This window comes from Hypanus sabinus, chromosome 27, assembly GCF_030144855.1.
Source record: "Hypanus sabinus isolate sHypSab1 chromosome 27, sHypSab1.hap1, whole genome shotgun sequence".
Classification (NCBI taxonomy): domain Eukaryota; kingdom Metazoa; phylum Chordata; class Chondrichthyes; order Myliobatiformes; family Dasyatidae; genus Hypanus; species Hypanus sabinus.
In genome coordinates, this window is record NC_082732.1 from 4,744,710 (window position 1) to 4,762,481 (window position 17,772).

The 17,772-nt window shown below is 45.0% G+C and overlaps 1 protein-coding gene across 5 annotated transcripts in view; it reads left to right on the forward strand.

Annotated features, from left to right (window-relative positions):
* The window catches only part of zbtb40 (zinc finger and BTB domain containing 40), a 129,830-nt gene that overhangs the window by 41,867 nt on the left and 70,191 nt on the right, over positions 1 to 17,772 (forward strand). For all 5 annotated transcript variants that reach the window (XM_059951699.1, XM_059951698.1, XM_059951700.1 and 2 more), the window contains exon 7: positions 5,379 to 5,515. In XM_059951699.1, the coding sequence (XP_059807682.1) occupies positions 5,379 to 5,515 (137 nt within the window). The remainder of the gene's footprint in view (positions 1 to 5,378; positions 5,516 to 17,772) is intronic.

Consider the following 17,772-nt stretch of genomic DNA (forward strand, 5'->3'; position numbering starts at 1 on the left):
TCCCCCTCCCCCTCCCCCCCTTCCCCCACCCCTAATAAGGGAGAAAGAGGTGTCCCCGTTTCATAGTGAGAAGGAAGTCATAACAAACAACTCTCTGGTTACGATGTTAAAACCCTGTTGCATTGCTTTTTTCAAAGCTCTGTGCCCAAAGATCTCAAGTCTCTGGACACACAGCCATAGGTAGTCTGACTCCCCCAATCACACAAGGATCTCCTGCCGTGACACCGACCTTCGATCCACCTGTCTGCAGAGCCCCAAGATCCTAAGCCTCCAAAGTCAAGCTGAACTCCCTAGTCCAAGCCCTTGGCGTACCGAACAACGGCCAGTTGTGGAACCCTAAGAGCGGGTCCCATTCCCGCAATGAACCATAGTCAGCATGTAACAGCAGGTCAGGATCTTCAGAAGAACCCTGAAAGAGAAAAATAGAGATATTAAAGGTGGAAATAGAGCTGTTTCCGAAGATGCAAGCAAAGGAGTTGCTGTTTAGCACCATCATCAGTTCACTCTGCAATCTTATTACTGCACAACTTCAATGTCTAAGTGGAGTTTATACATAAGCAGTTAAGAAATGGGAACAGATGTAGGCCATGTGTCCTCTTGAACATGCTCCACCACCATGGCTGATCTGATCTTGGTAGTACTTTTACTTTCTCAGTTTATCCCAATTATCATTGATTCCTGTAAAGTCTAATGCCAATCTCAACCTTGGTAATGTAGCCCACATAATTATCTCAGATGGAATTGTGAAGTTTCACAACTCCTTGGAGAAAAGCAACACTTCCATTTGTACTCCATTCCTCATGCAGTGGAGGCCAACGTCTCATCTGTCTTCCTAATTACTTACGTACCTGGTTGCTAAAAGTGTGTTTTGTACAAAAACACAATTCCGTTATTTTATATTCTCTAGATATAATTAATTCCTGGCCAAATCAATAGTTGAAGCACATTAGTTTAAAATAAACTCGGCACTGAGTCCAATTTCTCATCCAATTACAACTGCTGTTACGTTCACAGAAAAACAACAAATAAAGCAATTAAGGGGGCATGACTTTGTATAGGAAGTGAATATGGTTCTGAAGTAGATAGCCAGGATAGAAACTAGCTATTTTCTCTTCTGTTACATGCTGTCACTTTGGGGTGGGGCTGGAGAGAAAGATAGGGAGTCCTTTTATTCATCCAAATGCGAAGTAAAACAGCGATTTAATATGACAAGGAACTAATTTGATTAGTAATGATGAAATAATACATTAATAATAAAATATGTGTCAATACAAGGGATATTAAACTAAATCTTGATTCATATATAATGCTACAGGGTGGGGACTGATACAGGACCTTGAATAAGCAAAGGACAGTAGAGGATATCATAATTATAACAGTATAGCTGTGTGCTACACGCAGTGCTGAAATAACGACGCAGTCGGTGAGCTGTAGTTGCAAAAGAGGTTTATTCAAACTTCACGGACTCGCTTTAAAGCCTTCCTGTTCCCGCTCTCCCCAGGCAGGAATGCTGTAGGGGGTGCATATTCACAGTCCTGTCCCGTGCGCGGGCTTTTCTCCTTGCTGGTGAAACAGGCTTGGCGCCCTTTTTGGGACCGGCCTCAATGCCAGCGCGCGCCACTTTGTGAACCAGTTCGAGTGCGCTGGGAAGTGGGTCGCCACAAAAGTTTGTTGTTCAGTTTAGATTCGGGCTGAGCCAGAATTTACTTGTCCATCCCTGACTGCACTTGAGAAGATGGTGGTGAGCTGCTACAGTCCATGAAGTACAGGGGCATCCACAATGCTATAGGAGGGGGTTCTCAGATTTTAAGGAATGGCAATATATTTCTAAGTCAGGATGATATGTGTATTGGAGGCCAACTTCCAGGTGGTACTGTTCTCATGACTTTGCTGCCCTTGTCTTTCAAGCTGGTAGAGGTAATGGGTTTGGAAGGTGCTATCTAAAGAGTCTTGGTGAGTTTCTGCATTGTATCCTGTAGTTGGCATAGTAATGTTACTGTATGTTAATTGAGAATGGTTGTGGATGGCCTGCTGTATGCTTTATGACATCGAGTCTCGGGAATGTTGAAGATACGTACATTCAGGCAGATTGGGATTATTCCATCACCATCCTGAGTTGTTCTGGGCTGCTTTAAGGAATGAAGACCTTAGCTAATGTCCATAGGATTCCTGGCCTGCTTTTGTAGCCACGTTGTGCATATGGCTACTTTAATTCATTGTCTAGTCAATTATAACCCCCCCAAATATTGAGTCTGGTGGATTCATTGGTGCTAAGTCATTGTATGTCAGGGCATAACAGCTGGATTTTGTCCTGTTGGATCCATCATCATTGCCTGGAACTTGTTATGTGGCAACCGTTAGCCCAAGTGTGGACGTTGTTCGGGTCCTGCTGCATTTGGATGTGGATTGCTTTCTTATCTGAGGAGTTGCAAATGTTGCTGAACATTGTGCAGTCGTCAGTGAACAGCTCTGCTTCAGGCCTGGTGCTTGAAGGAAAGATGGCATGTTTAAGATTAGATTTAAGGTTGCTGCCAAAACAATGCAAGTAGAGCAAAGAGTTTCAACTTTGATTAAAAAGAGAAACAAAAGGAGAGGATATGTTGACTTACACTGTACTCAGAATGTCCCAAATGACTTTACAAGCAATGGGCAACTGTTGACATTCAGTATTGTTACTGTGAGTGAAGTATTTGCTTCTGAAATTTTGGAGATAGATTCCATGAACAAGTGAAGGAATGAATGGATAAACTACCTTTTATGCTACAAAATTAGAAAATGCTGGTAGTTCTTGGCAGGTCAAGCAACATTATTGTGGAGAGAAGTGGAATCAGTATTTCATATATTGGATCCTTCAAATTTTTTTTTGTAACGTTGGATGGGGAGGCAGGAAAATGCTGCTGCTCTTTGTATAAAACCTTGAGATAGTTCATATCTAGTTGACTTGGGGGGGGTGTCCTTTAATGTCTCATTTGAAACTAGGGAGGAATATAACAAAAATCTTTTAAGCCCATGATTGGGAATGTAAAGCATCCACGGAAAACAACTGAAGTGAGCAAGAAGTGAAGAAATTTCTTGGTATAAAGCAGTCACACTCACTGAATATGTATGGAATAGGTTTGCTGAAATCAGGAAGCAGAATGGGGAAACCTAAACTGAAGTCCAGATAGAGGTGACAGGATCTGCAAGGGTTGATCTATATGCAGAAAAATTGAGGATGAAGCGGAATTATTCACCTATGCTAACATGAGGCATAGATTTTTGTCCAAATAGACATGCAGTTTTCAAATGAAGGTATTAGGGTGATGGGAATTATGGTTAAAGAACTGAGCACATTACTCAAGGCACTAAAAACTAAGTCTGAATTGATGTTTTTAAGAAAAATGATGAAATCGCCTATAATGTGATGCCACTGGATTTAATGATAGTTCTTCATGATTGAAGAATGGCAAGCTTAGTTTTCTGCAAGAAGTGCAAAGATAACCTTGGACACAAAAGGTTAGTAAGCCTGACTACTGTAGAAGGATTGGAAATAAACAGCCAGCTACAAAAAAGAGAAAATCATGTATAGTCAAAGGTATATGTCATGTCAAAGGTATATGTCATGTACCTTTATGTACCTTTATGTATATGTCATGTTATGTACCTTTATGTCATGTTATGTACCTTTATGTATATGTCATGTATAGTCATGTATAGTCATGTCAAAGGTATATGTCATGTATAGTCATGTATAGTCATGTATAGTCAAAGGTATATGGTTTTCATGAAGAATGAAGAGGACTCAAAGAAAATGTACTTTAAATGAAATATTATGTCACTCCCCCTCTCCCCACCATCTTGTTCTGGCTTCTCATCTTTTTTAACCAGTCCTTATGAAGGGTCTCGGCCCAAAACGTTGCCTGTTCATTGGTTTCCATTGATGGTTTCTGACCTGCTGACTTCCTCCACCAGTTTGTGTGTTTTGCTTTGGATTTCCAGCATCTAAGATTTTCTTTTGTTTGTGTCACTACAACTACTTTTTCATCAAATTCTGAATTTAATTTATAATTATTTCTAAATTACTCCATAAATTGCTGCCTATAAACTGCTGCATTTGAATTTTGCACAGAGACCTCCTGTATTCTAACTGAAATTGTTAATTGACCCATTCTGGCAAAAAGTATTTTCTGGGTCTCTATGCTCCCTGCTCCTGAAGTCGCTGCCACACAATGTCTCTTGAGATTTCCTCTCTTCCATTTTGTGACCTCGCATTCACTCTTAAGTTTTATGATGAGAAAGAGAAGTTGAGCCCTTTTTTCAAGAGCCTGATGGTTGAGGGATAATAACTGTTCCTGAACCTGGTGGTTTGAGTCCTGAGTTTCCTGTACTATTTTCCTGATGGCAGCAGCAAGAAGAGGACATAGCAACACACCCAACATGCTGGAGGAACTCAGCAGGTTGGGCAGCATCCGTGAAAACGAACAATCAACTGTTCGTTTCCACAGATGCTGCCGGATCTGCTGAGTTTCTTGTGCTTGTTGCTTTGACCCCAGCATCTGCAGAGTATATTGTGTTTAAGAAGAGGACATGACCTGGGTTGTGGGGGTCCCTGATGATGGATATTGCTTCCTTGTGACAGTGCTCCATATTGATGTGCTTAACATGTGATGGGCTCGACCATATCTACTACTTTTTGTAACATCTTCCATTCAGGGACATTGTTGTTCCTTTCTGAGTCTTGTGGGGAATCAGGCATCAACTTGCTGTTTCTTTAACATTTTTGTGTGTGTATGTTACGAGGTCGAGTTGCTAGCTTGACACTCAACCCAGCATGGATGGAAAACATGCAAGGAGCTACCCAGGACCACTCACCTTAAAGTCTGGTGTGGATGTCACTATTGGTGTTTTCATACTAGGCTGTGATGCAGCAAGACAATATACTCTGTTATACTTCTGTAGAAGTTTGTCAAAGGTTTAGATGTCCCAAGGAATTGTATTTGCGTGCTGGGCACAGGACAGGTCTTCTGAAATGATAACACAGAGGAATTTAAAGTTGCTGACCTTCTCTACCTCAAATCTTTTGAAGAGGTCTGACTTGTGGACCTCTGGCTTCCTCCTCATGAAGTCAATAAGCAGCTCTTTGGTCTTGCTGACATTGAGGAAGAGGCTGCAGTTGTGTCACTACTCAGTCGGATTTTCACTCTCCCTTCTATATGCTTTCCAGGTGTGGCTAGAAATTTTCTTCCACTTTCTATGAGACACCATGTGATAATTTTACTAAAATCTTAAAGCTATCAGTAAAGATTGCTATTTTAGCCCTACTTAAATAGTTGTTAAATGGGTTATTGATAAAAGAAGTGAAGAATGTTTTTGATTGTTCACCTCATTTGAACACTCAGAAGTGAAGAACCTGGAAGATTTTGCATTTGGCTTGCTCAGACGCTATCAAGAGAACGTTGTTGATGCGGTGACTGAGCTACAAACCCTGCGCAACACCTTGTCTATTTGTGAGGATATATCTGATGGTGATAAACAGGTATGAAGTAATTTTTTTTCTATGTTTAGGTATAATCTATGTCTGAAATGCTTTGCATTCCTTGACGTATTGCCAGATATACTTTTAGTTTTGCAATACAGTTACACTTGGGTGAACCGACCTAATATTGGTTCTCTTTCCTACCCACTTAGTCTGCGTATGTTGGGCTCATCAGCGGGTCCAGTACTGACCATGCTTCAGCTGATGTACTCTATAGTGCTTCTTTCTTATAAAAGTTGAATGCTGTTTTTTTAAATGTCTCCTTTTCCTCCTAATCCTCAGGTAGAAAATCCTCATTAAGGAATATTCTGGAGCATTTTGACTTTTCATAGTAAATGCCCTGTATAGATTGTTATTGCTCAGCTCATCTTGGATTTATGGCAGGACCTTATCAATCTGGGATTTATTTACCTGCCATAGGTAAATGTTGGCAGTTCTAATAGCACAGTTTAGCCCAATAACTTGTGTGAAATAAATACTGTTGATCAATTTCTTCAGTTGTATATACCACTTAGATCTTATTTCACCTTTCAAAGTGATGACGATCTAATTTCATAGACGGCCTTTTCATCATATCAATTTAGTTAGGAAACTAAAGTGTCCATTAATTGCCAGTTGCCACCGTCGAGGAAGATGAGATAGTGAGGCAAATGCAGAATGCGAGTGAAAGCTTTAGCGCTAACGTCCTTCCTTTTGATCGCTGCTGGAGAAGGAATCCGAGAGCAGCCTATCACTGTATGGCTCCCTGTGGCAGGCAAGTAGGCCTCGGCCTCGTGTGGTGTCCCTCTCTTTTGATGAATGTTGCTGGTATTGTACAATGGTATCATGTCTGCATTTATGGATTGGACTATTGCATTTATGAACTGTGGATTTTTTTCAGACTTGTGGTTTTTATATTCTGTGTTTTTTTATTGCCCACGCCTTTTCCTCTTTGTTGTGCGAGGGGAAGGTGTTTGGGAATTGATGTTCTGTTGTGTTCTGTTAATTTTTTTTGTGTGGGGGTGGGTGGGTTTGATGTTTCTCTCTGAACGACTTTCATCTTCTTGTTTCGTGGCTATCTGTGGAAGACAAATTTCAGAGTTGTATGTGGATAGGTGCTTTGATAATAAGTGAACTTTTGAATTTTTACATAGCATTTAAGGAAAGATTAAGGAGAGCACAATTCAGGTGTCTCGGTTCAGTCTTGACCTCTACTGCTGTCCATGTGTGGTTTACACACATTCTTTATGACCACTTCAGATTCAGTTTATTGTCATTTAGAAACTACAAATGCAATGCAGTTAAAAAAATGAGACAGTGTTCCCCCAGAGTGATATCACAAAAGCATATGACAAAACAGACTACACCAGAAAATCCACGTAACGTTTGGCAATCCCCAGTCCAGAGTCCGGAGAGGCTGCTGTGTATTAATATCGTGCTACTGTCTAGCACGTTCCCTGGAAAGGAGCTCCAAATCCACCAGACAAAAACAAGACCAAAAACTAAAGCTACAAGAACTGCACAAAACCACATAATTACAACATATAGTTACAACAGTGCAAACAATAGCATAATTCATTAAAAAAAACAGAATATGGACACAGTAAAAATATTCCAAGATGTTAAAGGACTGTCAGTTCAAAAGAAATCACCACAGTTTCCACAAGTCCCCAGGGTCCTGACAGACTCACCATCCCATGCCGGCGGCAGAAGGGAGTACCCCCGCTTTGAACTTCCAAGGCGCCGCCTGACTCAGCCTTGCAGACGCAGCACACACCAAAAGCGACCTGTGAGTCCGTTGAACCTCCGAGCTGACGCCCATCCCTCCGGCACAGCTTCTCCGAGCACCATCCTCTGCCGAGCGTATTAAGACGCAACACGACCCCGAGGACTGGGGGCTTGTTCTTTCCAGGAGAGTCCCGGACCTCACAGCAGCAGCAGCAGCAATGAAGAAGGTCGTCCTGGAATTTCCCGATGTTTCTCTGTGCTTCCACGTCCATTTTCAATCGATTATGATTGCGCATGGCACCCCACTTCACAAATAACAGATAATCAGTTCCAGAGTGGCTGCTGCAAGCTGCATCGCGCCGCTATCTTGGAAGTGTATTGGTTGGTAAGTTAGTTGATGAGGTGCTTCATATGGATGTCAACTTAGCGGCACACAGAACCTGCTTCTGTTCCCTTCTAGGACTTTGAGATTGTTCACCTGTTAGTAAATGATTACTTTGGATTTGGATCATTGATTCTTAGACGATTATACAATATTTCTTAAGGCAAAGTCATACTTTGAATTGTGATTGGGTGTCAGGAGCAAACACTGGGAGATGACAACTTATACATGTTAGAGAGTTTAATATATATTAAGTTACTGTCAATATGATATTTTATCAGGTAAAAAGGGGCAATGATCCAATATTCTGGAGTCCTCAGTCCCCTCCAGCAAGCAAGGCAGCTAAATGAGACAACATTTAGCTATTTTAACCTTTCATTTTCAATGTTTAGGCACTAGTTTGTCTCTTTTTTATATGAACAGCAAATTTTCACTTTTTGGGTCTGAGCACAGGGCATTGATCAGCACATGGAATAATGATATTGTAGCCATTAGTGAGACTTGGTTGCAGGAGGGGCAGGACTAGCAGATCAATATTTCAGATCTTCATTGTTTTAGGCATGATAGAGCAGGAGGGATTAAAGGGGGAGGAGTGACATTAGTCAGGGAATATGTCGGAGGATTGTTCGGTCAGGACAGAATGGAGAACTCGTCTAGTAAAACTTTATTGGTGGAACTGAGGAATAAGAAAGGTATGACCACGTTAATGGGGCTATATTATAGACCACCAACTGTCCACGGGGTTTAGAGGAACAAATTTGTTGAGAGGATACCAGACTATTGCAAGAAACATAACATTGTTATAGGTAGGTGATTTTTAACTTTCCACATATTGACTGCAACTCCTGTACTGTAAAAGGACTAGATGGGATAGTTTGTCAAATGTGTTCTGGAAAGTTTCCTTGATCAATAAAAGTTCCAGGGAGAGAGTGTGCAATACTTGATCTGTTATTAGCGACTGAAACAGCAGGTGACAGAAGTTTGTGTAGGTGAGTACTTTGCGTCAAGTGAGCATACTGTCATTAGTTTCAAAGTAAATATAGAAGAAGATAGGTCTGGCCGATGTGTTGAGATTCAAAATTGGGGAAAGGGCAATTTTGATGGTATCAGAAAGGATCTGGCAAATGTAGATTGGGACTGGCTGTTTTTTTGGCAAAGGTGTACCACTTGGTAAGTGGGAGGCCTTCTGAAGTGAAATTTTCAGAGGACAAAGCTTGCATGTGCCTCACAAAATACAAGGTAAAGATAACAAGTTTAGGGAACCTGGTTGAAGGAAAAAAAGATACATTGCAGGAATAGATGGGTAAAAACAAATGAGGTACATATGAAGTATAAGAAATGCAAGTGAACACTTAAGAAAGAAATCAGGAGGCTAAAAGCAGACATGATGTTCCCATAGCAGACATGGTGAAGGCGAATCCTAAGAGATCATGCAGATATGTTAAGATCAAAAGGATTGCATGAGACAAAATTGGTTGCCTGGAATACAAGAATGGTAATCTATGTCAAAGAGATGGGGCAGATCTTAAATGAAAATGTTTGCATCTATATTTACTCAGGGCATGGGTACATGTTCTGCGTATGTTAATCAAAATGGCTTCTTTGTTTGTTAAAAGTTTCTTTGCTTCTGCTTCTTTGTTATGCTAACTGGAGAGAGAGTGTCTTGCAGAGCATTCTTGAAGCTTCTCGCAGTCTGTTTAGGTTTAGAATTGCTGATAATGGGGATTGTATTCATTTGTTAACCAATGGGGTTGGATGTCATTTTTTTCTTGTGGGTCTGGGAGCTGGGATTTCGCAGTCTTTTGGGGAGCGGGAAAGAAGACGCCAAAGAAGGTGGACGTGTGCCGCACTGCTCGGTCGATCACTTCGGGTGGTCCCAGGTGCAAGGTTGTGGAGGTGCAAAGGGTGGTTGAATGGTTCGATGGTTGAGCTCCAACGATGTGCACTAAATTGACTGAACCCTGGTAAGTTTTGGTGTCTTTTACTTTATTTTCTTTTCCTTCATATATACTGTATTGTTAGTAATCATTTTAGTTCTACTAAAATCCTTAAAGTATATTCTATAGCTGTATCTGGTGTGAGCTTGATTTGTGTGTGTGATGATGCTGTTTTCCACAGCACCTGCGTATACGGGAGGTGGGGTTGGTGAGTGGCTAGAATTTCCCCTAGACATGTACCAGTCTGTCGTGTAAGCATTACATTTGTGGGGTGCTTGTGTCCGGGATTGGATTTTCAGTGGCTGTGGAATCGCGCAGGCCAGTAGAGTGGAGATGGACAGAGTTAAATTTGTAAGCTGGTGCGATTTAGAGGATGTACCCGTGCATTATGCATGTGTGGTGAGCGGGGTGGATTTTCGGGTTTCGGGGGATGCGTTAGTGCGTGGGTTGAGTTTGGTCAAAGGTAGAACTGGTAGCACAGAGGTGTGGTAAAGAGGTGGAGTCCAGATGGGTGTTGGTTTGTACGAGTGCTAATGTCATGACATTGGAGTTGCCAGCGACGGTCAGCGTTCCGGAGGAGGTAGGGCCGTGGGGACACCACACCCTCTGGGAGGATGAGGGTGATGAGACACCAGAGGAGGAGCTAGAGTCGACCCCCGGGGAGGTGCCCATCACTAGTAAAGGGAGGTCGGAGGGGGAAGGCGTGGCTGGGCCCCCCCCCCCCCCCCCCAGGTAGGGTGGTGGCCTCCGAGCTGGCAGCCGCACTTAACTCCCTAGTGGGAGTGGCCAAGAAGCCATGGCTGAAGCTAGGGGTGTTCTCAGGAGCCAAGCCTACTCCAGACGGGGAGGTGGACTATGAGACCTGGATCGAGCATACGGTCTCTGATGCCAGGCTTGGATGAGGAGAAGAGGCAACGATTGGTGGGAAGTTTGAGGGGTACAGCGGCCAAAGCAGTCTGGGAGTTGAAAGTTGAAAAGCCTGGGGCTTCAGTGGAGAAGTGTATAGAAGTTTTGGAGGGAGCATTTGGGATCCCTGGCTGCTTTTAACAGAGTTTCAACACAAGCAGCCAGTGAGTGAGTGGGCCAGTGAAGGAGTGGAGATTTGAGGCTTTGACTCGAGACGCTTGGAAGAGAAGATGCGGAGGACGAGCTTCACTCGAAGTGAGGTAAGGCCGGGTAAGTTCCTTTCAAAGGAGAAAGTTTCAAAAGTTGAGGCAAGTATTGGGTAGGTCATGGCAGCTGAGTTCGGCCCCGTGGTTTGTTCATCCTGCAGCATGTGGGAAATCAGGGATACTTCCAGTGTCCCTGACGACTGTGTGTGCAGGAAGTGTGTCCAACTGCAGCTTCTGGCAGACCACTTTGTGCATCTGGAGCTGTGATTGGATTCATTCTGGAGCATCCACGATGCTGAGAAAGTCGTGAATAGCACATTCAGTGAGTTGGCTACACCGCAGGTAAAGGCTACACAGGCAAAAAGGGAAGGGGTGGCCACTAGACAGCGTAGCAGTAGGCAGGTAGTGCAGGAGTCCCCTGAGGTCATCTCCCTCCTAAACAGATGTACTGTTTTGGATACCGTTGGGGGAGATGTCTCATCAGGGGAAGGCAGCAGCAGCCGAGTTCATTGCACCATGGGTGGCTCTGTGGCACAGGAGGGAAGGAAAAGGAGTGGGAGAGCTATAGTGATAGGTGATTCGATTGTAAGGGGAATAGATAGGCGTTTCTGCGGCAGCAAACGAGACTCCAAGATGGTATGTTGCCTTCCTGGTGCAAGGGTCAAGGATGTCTCTGAGCGGCTGCAGGACATTCTGGAATGGGAGGGTGAACAGCCAGTGGTCGTGGTGCACATAGATACCAACGATATAGGTAAAAAATGGGATGAGGTCCTACAAGGTAAATTTAGGGAGTTAGGAGATAAACTAAAAAGTAGGAGCACAAAGGTAATTATCTCTGGATTACTACCAGTGCCACGTGCTAATCAGAGTAGAAATAGGAGGATATTTCAGATGAATACGAGGCTTGAAAAATGGTGCAAGGGGGAGGGATTCAAATTTCTGGGGCATTGGAATCAGTTCTTGGGGAGGTGGGACCGATACAAACAGGATGGTCTGCACCTGGGCTTGTCTGGAACCAATGTCCTAGGGGGAGTGTTTGCTACTGCTGTTCAGGAGGCTTTAAACTAATGTGGCGGGGGATGGGAACAAGTGCAGAGAGACAAAGGGGTGTAAAATGAGGGTAAAAGCAAAAAGTAGTAAGGTGAAAAGTAAAAGTGGCAGGCAGGCAAATCCAGGGCAAAAAGCAAAAAGGGCCACTTTTCAACATAATTGTATAAGGGCTAAGAGTGTTGTAAAAACAAGCCTGAAGGCTTTGTGTGTCAATGTGAGGAGCATTCGTAACAAGGTGGATGAATTGAATGTGCAGATAGTTATTAATGAATATGATATAATTGGTATCGCAGAGACATGGCTCCAAGGTGACCAAGGATGGGATCTCAACATCCAGGGATATTCAATATTCAGGAGGGATAGACAGGAAAGAAAAGGAGGTGGGGTAGCATTGCTGGTTAGAGAGGAGATTAACACAATAGAAAGAAAGGACATTAGCCTGGAGGATGTGGAATCGATATGGGTAGAGCTGCGTAACACTAAGGGGCAGAAAACGCTGGTGGGAGTTGTGCACAGGCCACCTAACAGTAGGAGTGAGGTTGGGCATGGCATTAAACAGGAAATTAGAAATGCGTGCAATAAAGGAACAGTAGTTATAATGAGTGAATTCAATCTACATATAGATTGGGTGAACCAAATTAGTAAGGGGGCAGAGGAAGAGGATTTCTTGGAATGTATGCGGAATGGTCTTCTGAACCAACATGTCGAGGAACCAATTAAAGAGCAGGCCATTCTAGATTGGGTATTGAGCAATGAGGAAGGGTTATTTAGCAATCTTGTCGTGCAAGGCCCCTTGGGTAAGAGTGACCATAATATGGTGGAATTCTTCATTAAGGAGCGTGACATAGTTAATTCAGAAACAAATGTTCTGAACTTAAAGAAGGGTAACTTTGAAGGTATGAGACGTGAATTAGCTAAGATAGACTGGCAAATGATACTTAAAGGGTTGATGATGGATATGAATTGGCAAGCATTTAAAGATTGCATGGATGAACTATAACAATTCTTCATCCCAGCTTGGCAAAAGAATAAACCAGGGAAGCTAATGCACCCGTGGCTGACAAGGGAAATTAGGGATAGTATCAAGTCCAAAGAAGAAACATATAAATTAGCAAAAAAAAGAGCGGCACACCTGAGGACTGGGAGAAATTCAGAGCCCAGCAGAGGAGGACAAAGGGCTTAATTAGGAAAGGGAAAAAAGATTATGAGAGAAAGCTGGCAGGGAACATAAAAACTGACTATAAAAGCTTTTATAGATACGTGAAAAGAAAAAGATTGGTTAAGACAAATGTAGGTCCTTTACAGTCAGAAACAGGTGAATTGATCATAGGGAAGAAAGACATGGTAGACCAATTGAATAACTACTTTGGTTCTGTCTTCACTATGGAGGACTTAAATAATCTTCAGGAAATAGTAAGGGATCGAGGGTCTAATGAGATGGAGGAACTGAGAGAAATACATGTTAGTAGGGAAGTGGTGTTAGGTAAATTGAAGGGATCAAAGGCAGATAAATCCCCAGGGCCAGATGGTCTGCATCCCAGAGGAAGTAGGAAGTAGCCCAAGAAATTGTGGATGCATTAGTAATAATTTTTCAAAACTCCTTAGATTCTGGATTAGTTCCTGAGGATTGGAGGGTGGCTAATGTAACCCCACTTTTTTAAAAAGGAGGGAGAAAGAAACCGGGGAATTGTAGACCGGTTAGTCTGACATTGGTGGTGGGGAAAATGCTAGAGTCGATTATCAAAGATATGATAACAGCACATTTGGAAAGAGGTGAAATCATTGGCCAAAGTCAGCATGGATTTGTGAAAGGAAAATCATGTCTGACGAATCTTATAGAATTTTTTGAAGATGTAACTAGTAGAGTGGATAGCGGAGAGCCAGTGGATGTGGTATATTTAGATTTTCAAAAGGCTTTTGACAAGGTCCCACACAGGAGATTAGTGTGCAAACTTAAAGCACGCGGTGTTGGGGGCATGGTCTTGATGTGGATAGAGAATTGGTTGGCAGACAGGAAGCAAAGAGTGGGAGTAAATGGGACTTTTTCAGAATGGCAGGCAGTGACTAGTGGGGATCTGCAAGGCTCAGTGTTGGGACCCCAGTTGTTTACAATATATATTGATTTAGACGAGGGAATTAAATGCAGCATCTCCAAGTTTGCGGATGACACGAAGCTGGGCGGCGGTGTTAGCTGTGAGGAGGATGCTAAGAGGATGCAGGGTGAGTTGGATAGGTTAGGTGAGTGGGCAAATTCATGGCAGATGCAGTTTAATGTGGATAAATGTGAGGTTATCCACTTTGGTTGCAAGAACAGGAAATCAGATAATTATCTGAACGATGGCCGATTAGGGAAAAGGGAGATGCAAGAGACCTGGATGTCATTGTACACCAGTCATTGAAGGTGGGCACGCAGGTACAGCAGGCGGTGAAAAAGGCAAATCGTATGCTGGCATTAATAGCAAAAGGATTTGAGTACAGGAGCAAGGAGGTTCTACTGGAGTTGTACAAGGCCTTGGTGAGACCACACCTAGAATATTGTGTGCAGTTTTAGTCCCCTAATCTGAGGAAAGACATTCTTGCCATAGAGGGAGTACAGAGAAGGTTCACCAGATTGATTCCTGGGATGGCAGGACTTTCATATGAAGAAAGACTGGATCGACTAGGCTTATACTCACTGGAATTTAGAAGATTGAAGGGGGGATCTTATTGAAATGTATAAAATTCTAAAGGGATTGGACAGGCTAGATGCAGGAAGATTGCTTCCAATGTTGGGGAAGTCCAGAACGAAGGGTCACAGTTTAAGGATAAAGGGGAAGCCTTTTAGGACCGAGATGAGGAAAAACTTCTTCACACAGAGAGTGGTGAATCTGTGGAATTCTCTGCCACAGGAAACAGTTGAGGCCGGTTCATTGGCTATATTTAAGAGGAAGTTAGATATGGCCCTTGTGTTTAAAGGGATCAGGGGGTAAGGAGAGAAAGCAGGTACAGGGTTCTGAGTTGGATGATCAGCCATGATCATACTGAATGGCGGTGCAGGCTCAAAGGGCCGAATGGCCTACTCCTGCACCTACTTTCTATGTTTCTATGTTTCTACATGGAACAATGGAGAGGGGAAAAACTCTCCAAGTACATATTTCGGATGGAGGGAATGCTTATGGGGTTGTTGTGCCAGGGGGTAGTGAAGGCACCTGACATAGCTAGAGTGAGGATGAGTCGGATGTTCAGTGGCTCTCTGGAGGAGGACAAGGCGTGGAGTAACTGGCAGGCTTATAGAAAGGGCCCCCCTCCATCATTTGGGCAACTGATTAGAGTGGTGCGGGAGGAAGAGAGAGCGGTGGGGCGGAAAAGGGGCTCGGGCCACCGGGAGCGATCCTCAGCGATACAGGAAGTGATGACCGGGTGGAGGACGGAGAAATCCAAGGGGTCCCAAGGGTGTAGGGAACCCCCGCTGGAGGGGAAGGACAGGGAAAGTACCCACTCCCAGGGGCAGCTTGTGCAGTGGGCTGGGAGTGGCAACCGTCCCGGGAGAGGAGGGGCGGCGGGCAGCATGTGCTTTAACTGTGGGAAAGAGGGGCATTTCCGGCAGGACTGTGAGCGGCCAAGGGTGTGCTATAGCTGTGGTGAGGGGGGACGCTTTTGGTGGGATAGTGAGAGACAAGATGTCCCATAGAGGGCAAGAACCCCGCCGACTAAGAAGGGAGAGATGACGGGAAGCTTAGGAGGGGCTCAGTGAGGGAACGGACTGGAGCCTCTGGAGGAACACTTTCACAGAAATCATCTAGGGGACCACCAGGAGCCCAAGCCTTTATTCCGGATGGGCTGGTAGGACCCCGTGCCAGTGTGTGCCTAAGGATGAGGGAGGTTACGCAAAAGCCTCGATACGGGATCGCAGTTATTGTACCGGTTGTTCTACATCAAATATCTAAAGCACTTGCCCGTAACCCCATTTGACACCCTGCAGATTTGGGGCGTGAGTGAGGGTGATTATCCGTACGATGGGTACTTGGCAGTGAGATTGGAGTTCTCGGAGGGTGCTGTGGGAGTGTCTGAAGCTATTGACAAGTTGGTGTTGGTTTGTCTGGACCCGGTGGAAACCGGTGGTGCTGCCCTCCTGGTGGGGGCTAACTCCCCTGTTGTGTGATGGCTCCTGGGAGCTTGTAAAGAGAAGGGGGGGAAACTTTCTGGAGATCCTCTTGGTGCATCCAGTGTTTTGAGTGGTATTCGAAGAAGGGGGTGCCCCCCCCCCCCCCCCCACCAAGGGCTGGACCCGGAGTGTAAATGAGGGACAGTGTGGTGTACGCAGGTGAGGCCTAAGGTGATCCAACTGGGGGAGGTAGCACTCATGATGGGGACCCCCAGATTCTCCGGAGTGCTGGTGGGCAAACTGTTAGTAAACGCCCTGGATGATCTTGAGGGGGAGACACGATTTCCGGCGGGGGCGCTGGTGAGGCCTGAAGTGCAGAGGCCAGCGGTGGTACATGTGAGGGAGATGGCCGTAAGTGTCAGGAACACTACGGCAAGAGAAATCACCCTTAAGAGCGGAATGCTGCTGGCTCATCTGTTCCCGGTGATGTTAATGTCTGGTGCACCAGTGAGGGCCACTAACGGGGAAGGATTGGAACACCGAGGGGAGCTGACCGCTGAGGCTTTTAACTTCGGGGATTCTCCTTTGTCGCCGGAGTGGAAATGCAGGCTAGTGGAGAAGATGGTGAAGTTGGGAGCCATCTTTTCTCGGGGCGAGTTTGATGTGGGCTGCTCCAAAAACACCTGCCACACCATCTGGGTGATGGAGGCTACCCCATTCAGAGAGAGGTCACAGTGACTGGCCTCTGCAGATGTGGAAGACGTGCGGCAGCACTTCTGTGGGTTGAAAGAATCTGGAATCATAGCTGAGTCCCGAAGCCCCTGTGTGTCCCCAATAGTGGTGGCACGGAAGAAGAATGGGAGGGTGCATATGTGCGTTGACTATAGGACTTTGAATTGGCGAACTGTCCCTGATCAGTATACGGTCCCAAGGGTCGAGGATGCGCTGGCCTGCCTGAGCGGTGCGAAGTGGTTCAGTGTGCTGGACTTAGGAAGTGGGTATTACCAGATCCCGATGAGTGAGGGCGATAAAGAGAAGACGGCCTTTATCTGCCCGCTGGGGTTCTTTCAGTTCAAACAAATGCCCCCAGGCATATCGGAGGCCTCAGCCACCTTCCAGAGGCTCATGGAGAGAGCTGTGTGGGATATGAATCTGCTGGAGGTGCTGGTGTACCTGGACGATTTGATAGTGTTTGGATTGACTTTGGAGGAACATGAGGAGAGGCTGTTAAAGGTGTTAAGCTGGCTTATGGAGGAAGGCCTGAAACTTTCCCTGGACAAATACCAGTTCTGCAAGTCGTCAGTCAGCTACGTTGGCCACATCATTTCGCGAGAGGGAGTGGCTACTGATCCGACTAAGATAGAGGCAGTGACCACCTGGCCGAGACCCCAGAAGGTGAGCGCTCTATGCTCATTTTTGGGGTACTGTGGGTATTACTGCTCATTCATGTCACCTGTTGACTCAGTTGTTGTGTGGTTATCCTCCGGTGGGAAAGAAGAGGAAGGGGGACCGGAGGCAAGACGCTGGAGGATACTGGAACCCGGCGGAACCTTTTGGCTCGAGATGGGATGATAGATGTGAAGAGGCATTCCGATCTTTGAAAAGGGCACTGATCCAGGCCCCAGTGTTGGCTTTTGCTGATTCCCAGAAGCCATATGTGCTGCACACTGATGCCAGCCGAGTGGGTCCAGGGGCTGTCCTGTACCAGGAGCAGGGCAAAGCATTGAGACTGGTAGCATTTGTCAGCCAAAGTTTGTCGCCATCTGAGAGAAACTATCCCACTCATAAGTTGGAGTTCCTGGTGCTGAAGTGGGCGGTGGTGGACAAGTTGAGCGATTACCTGTACGGAGCCAAGTTTGAGGTGAGAACGGAAAACAATCCTCTCACTCATATCCTGACTTTGACGAAACTGGATGCTACAGGACATCAGTGGTTGGTGGCCTTGTTGGTGTATGATTTCCGCCTGAAGTACCATCCGGGAAGCA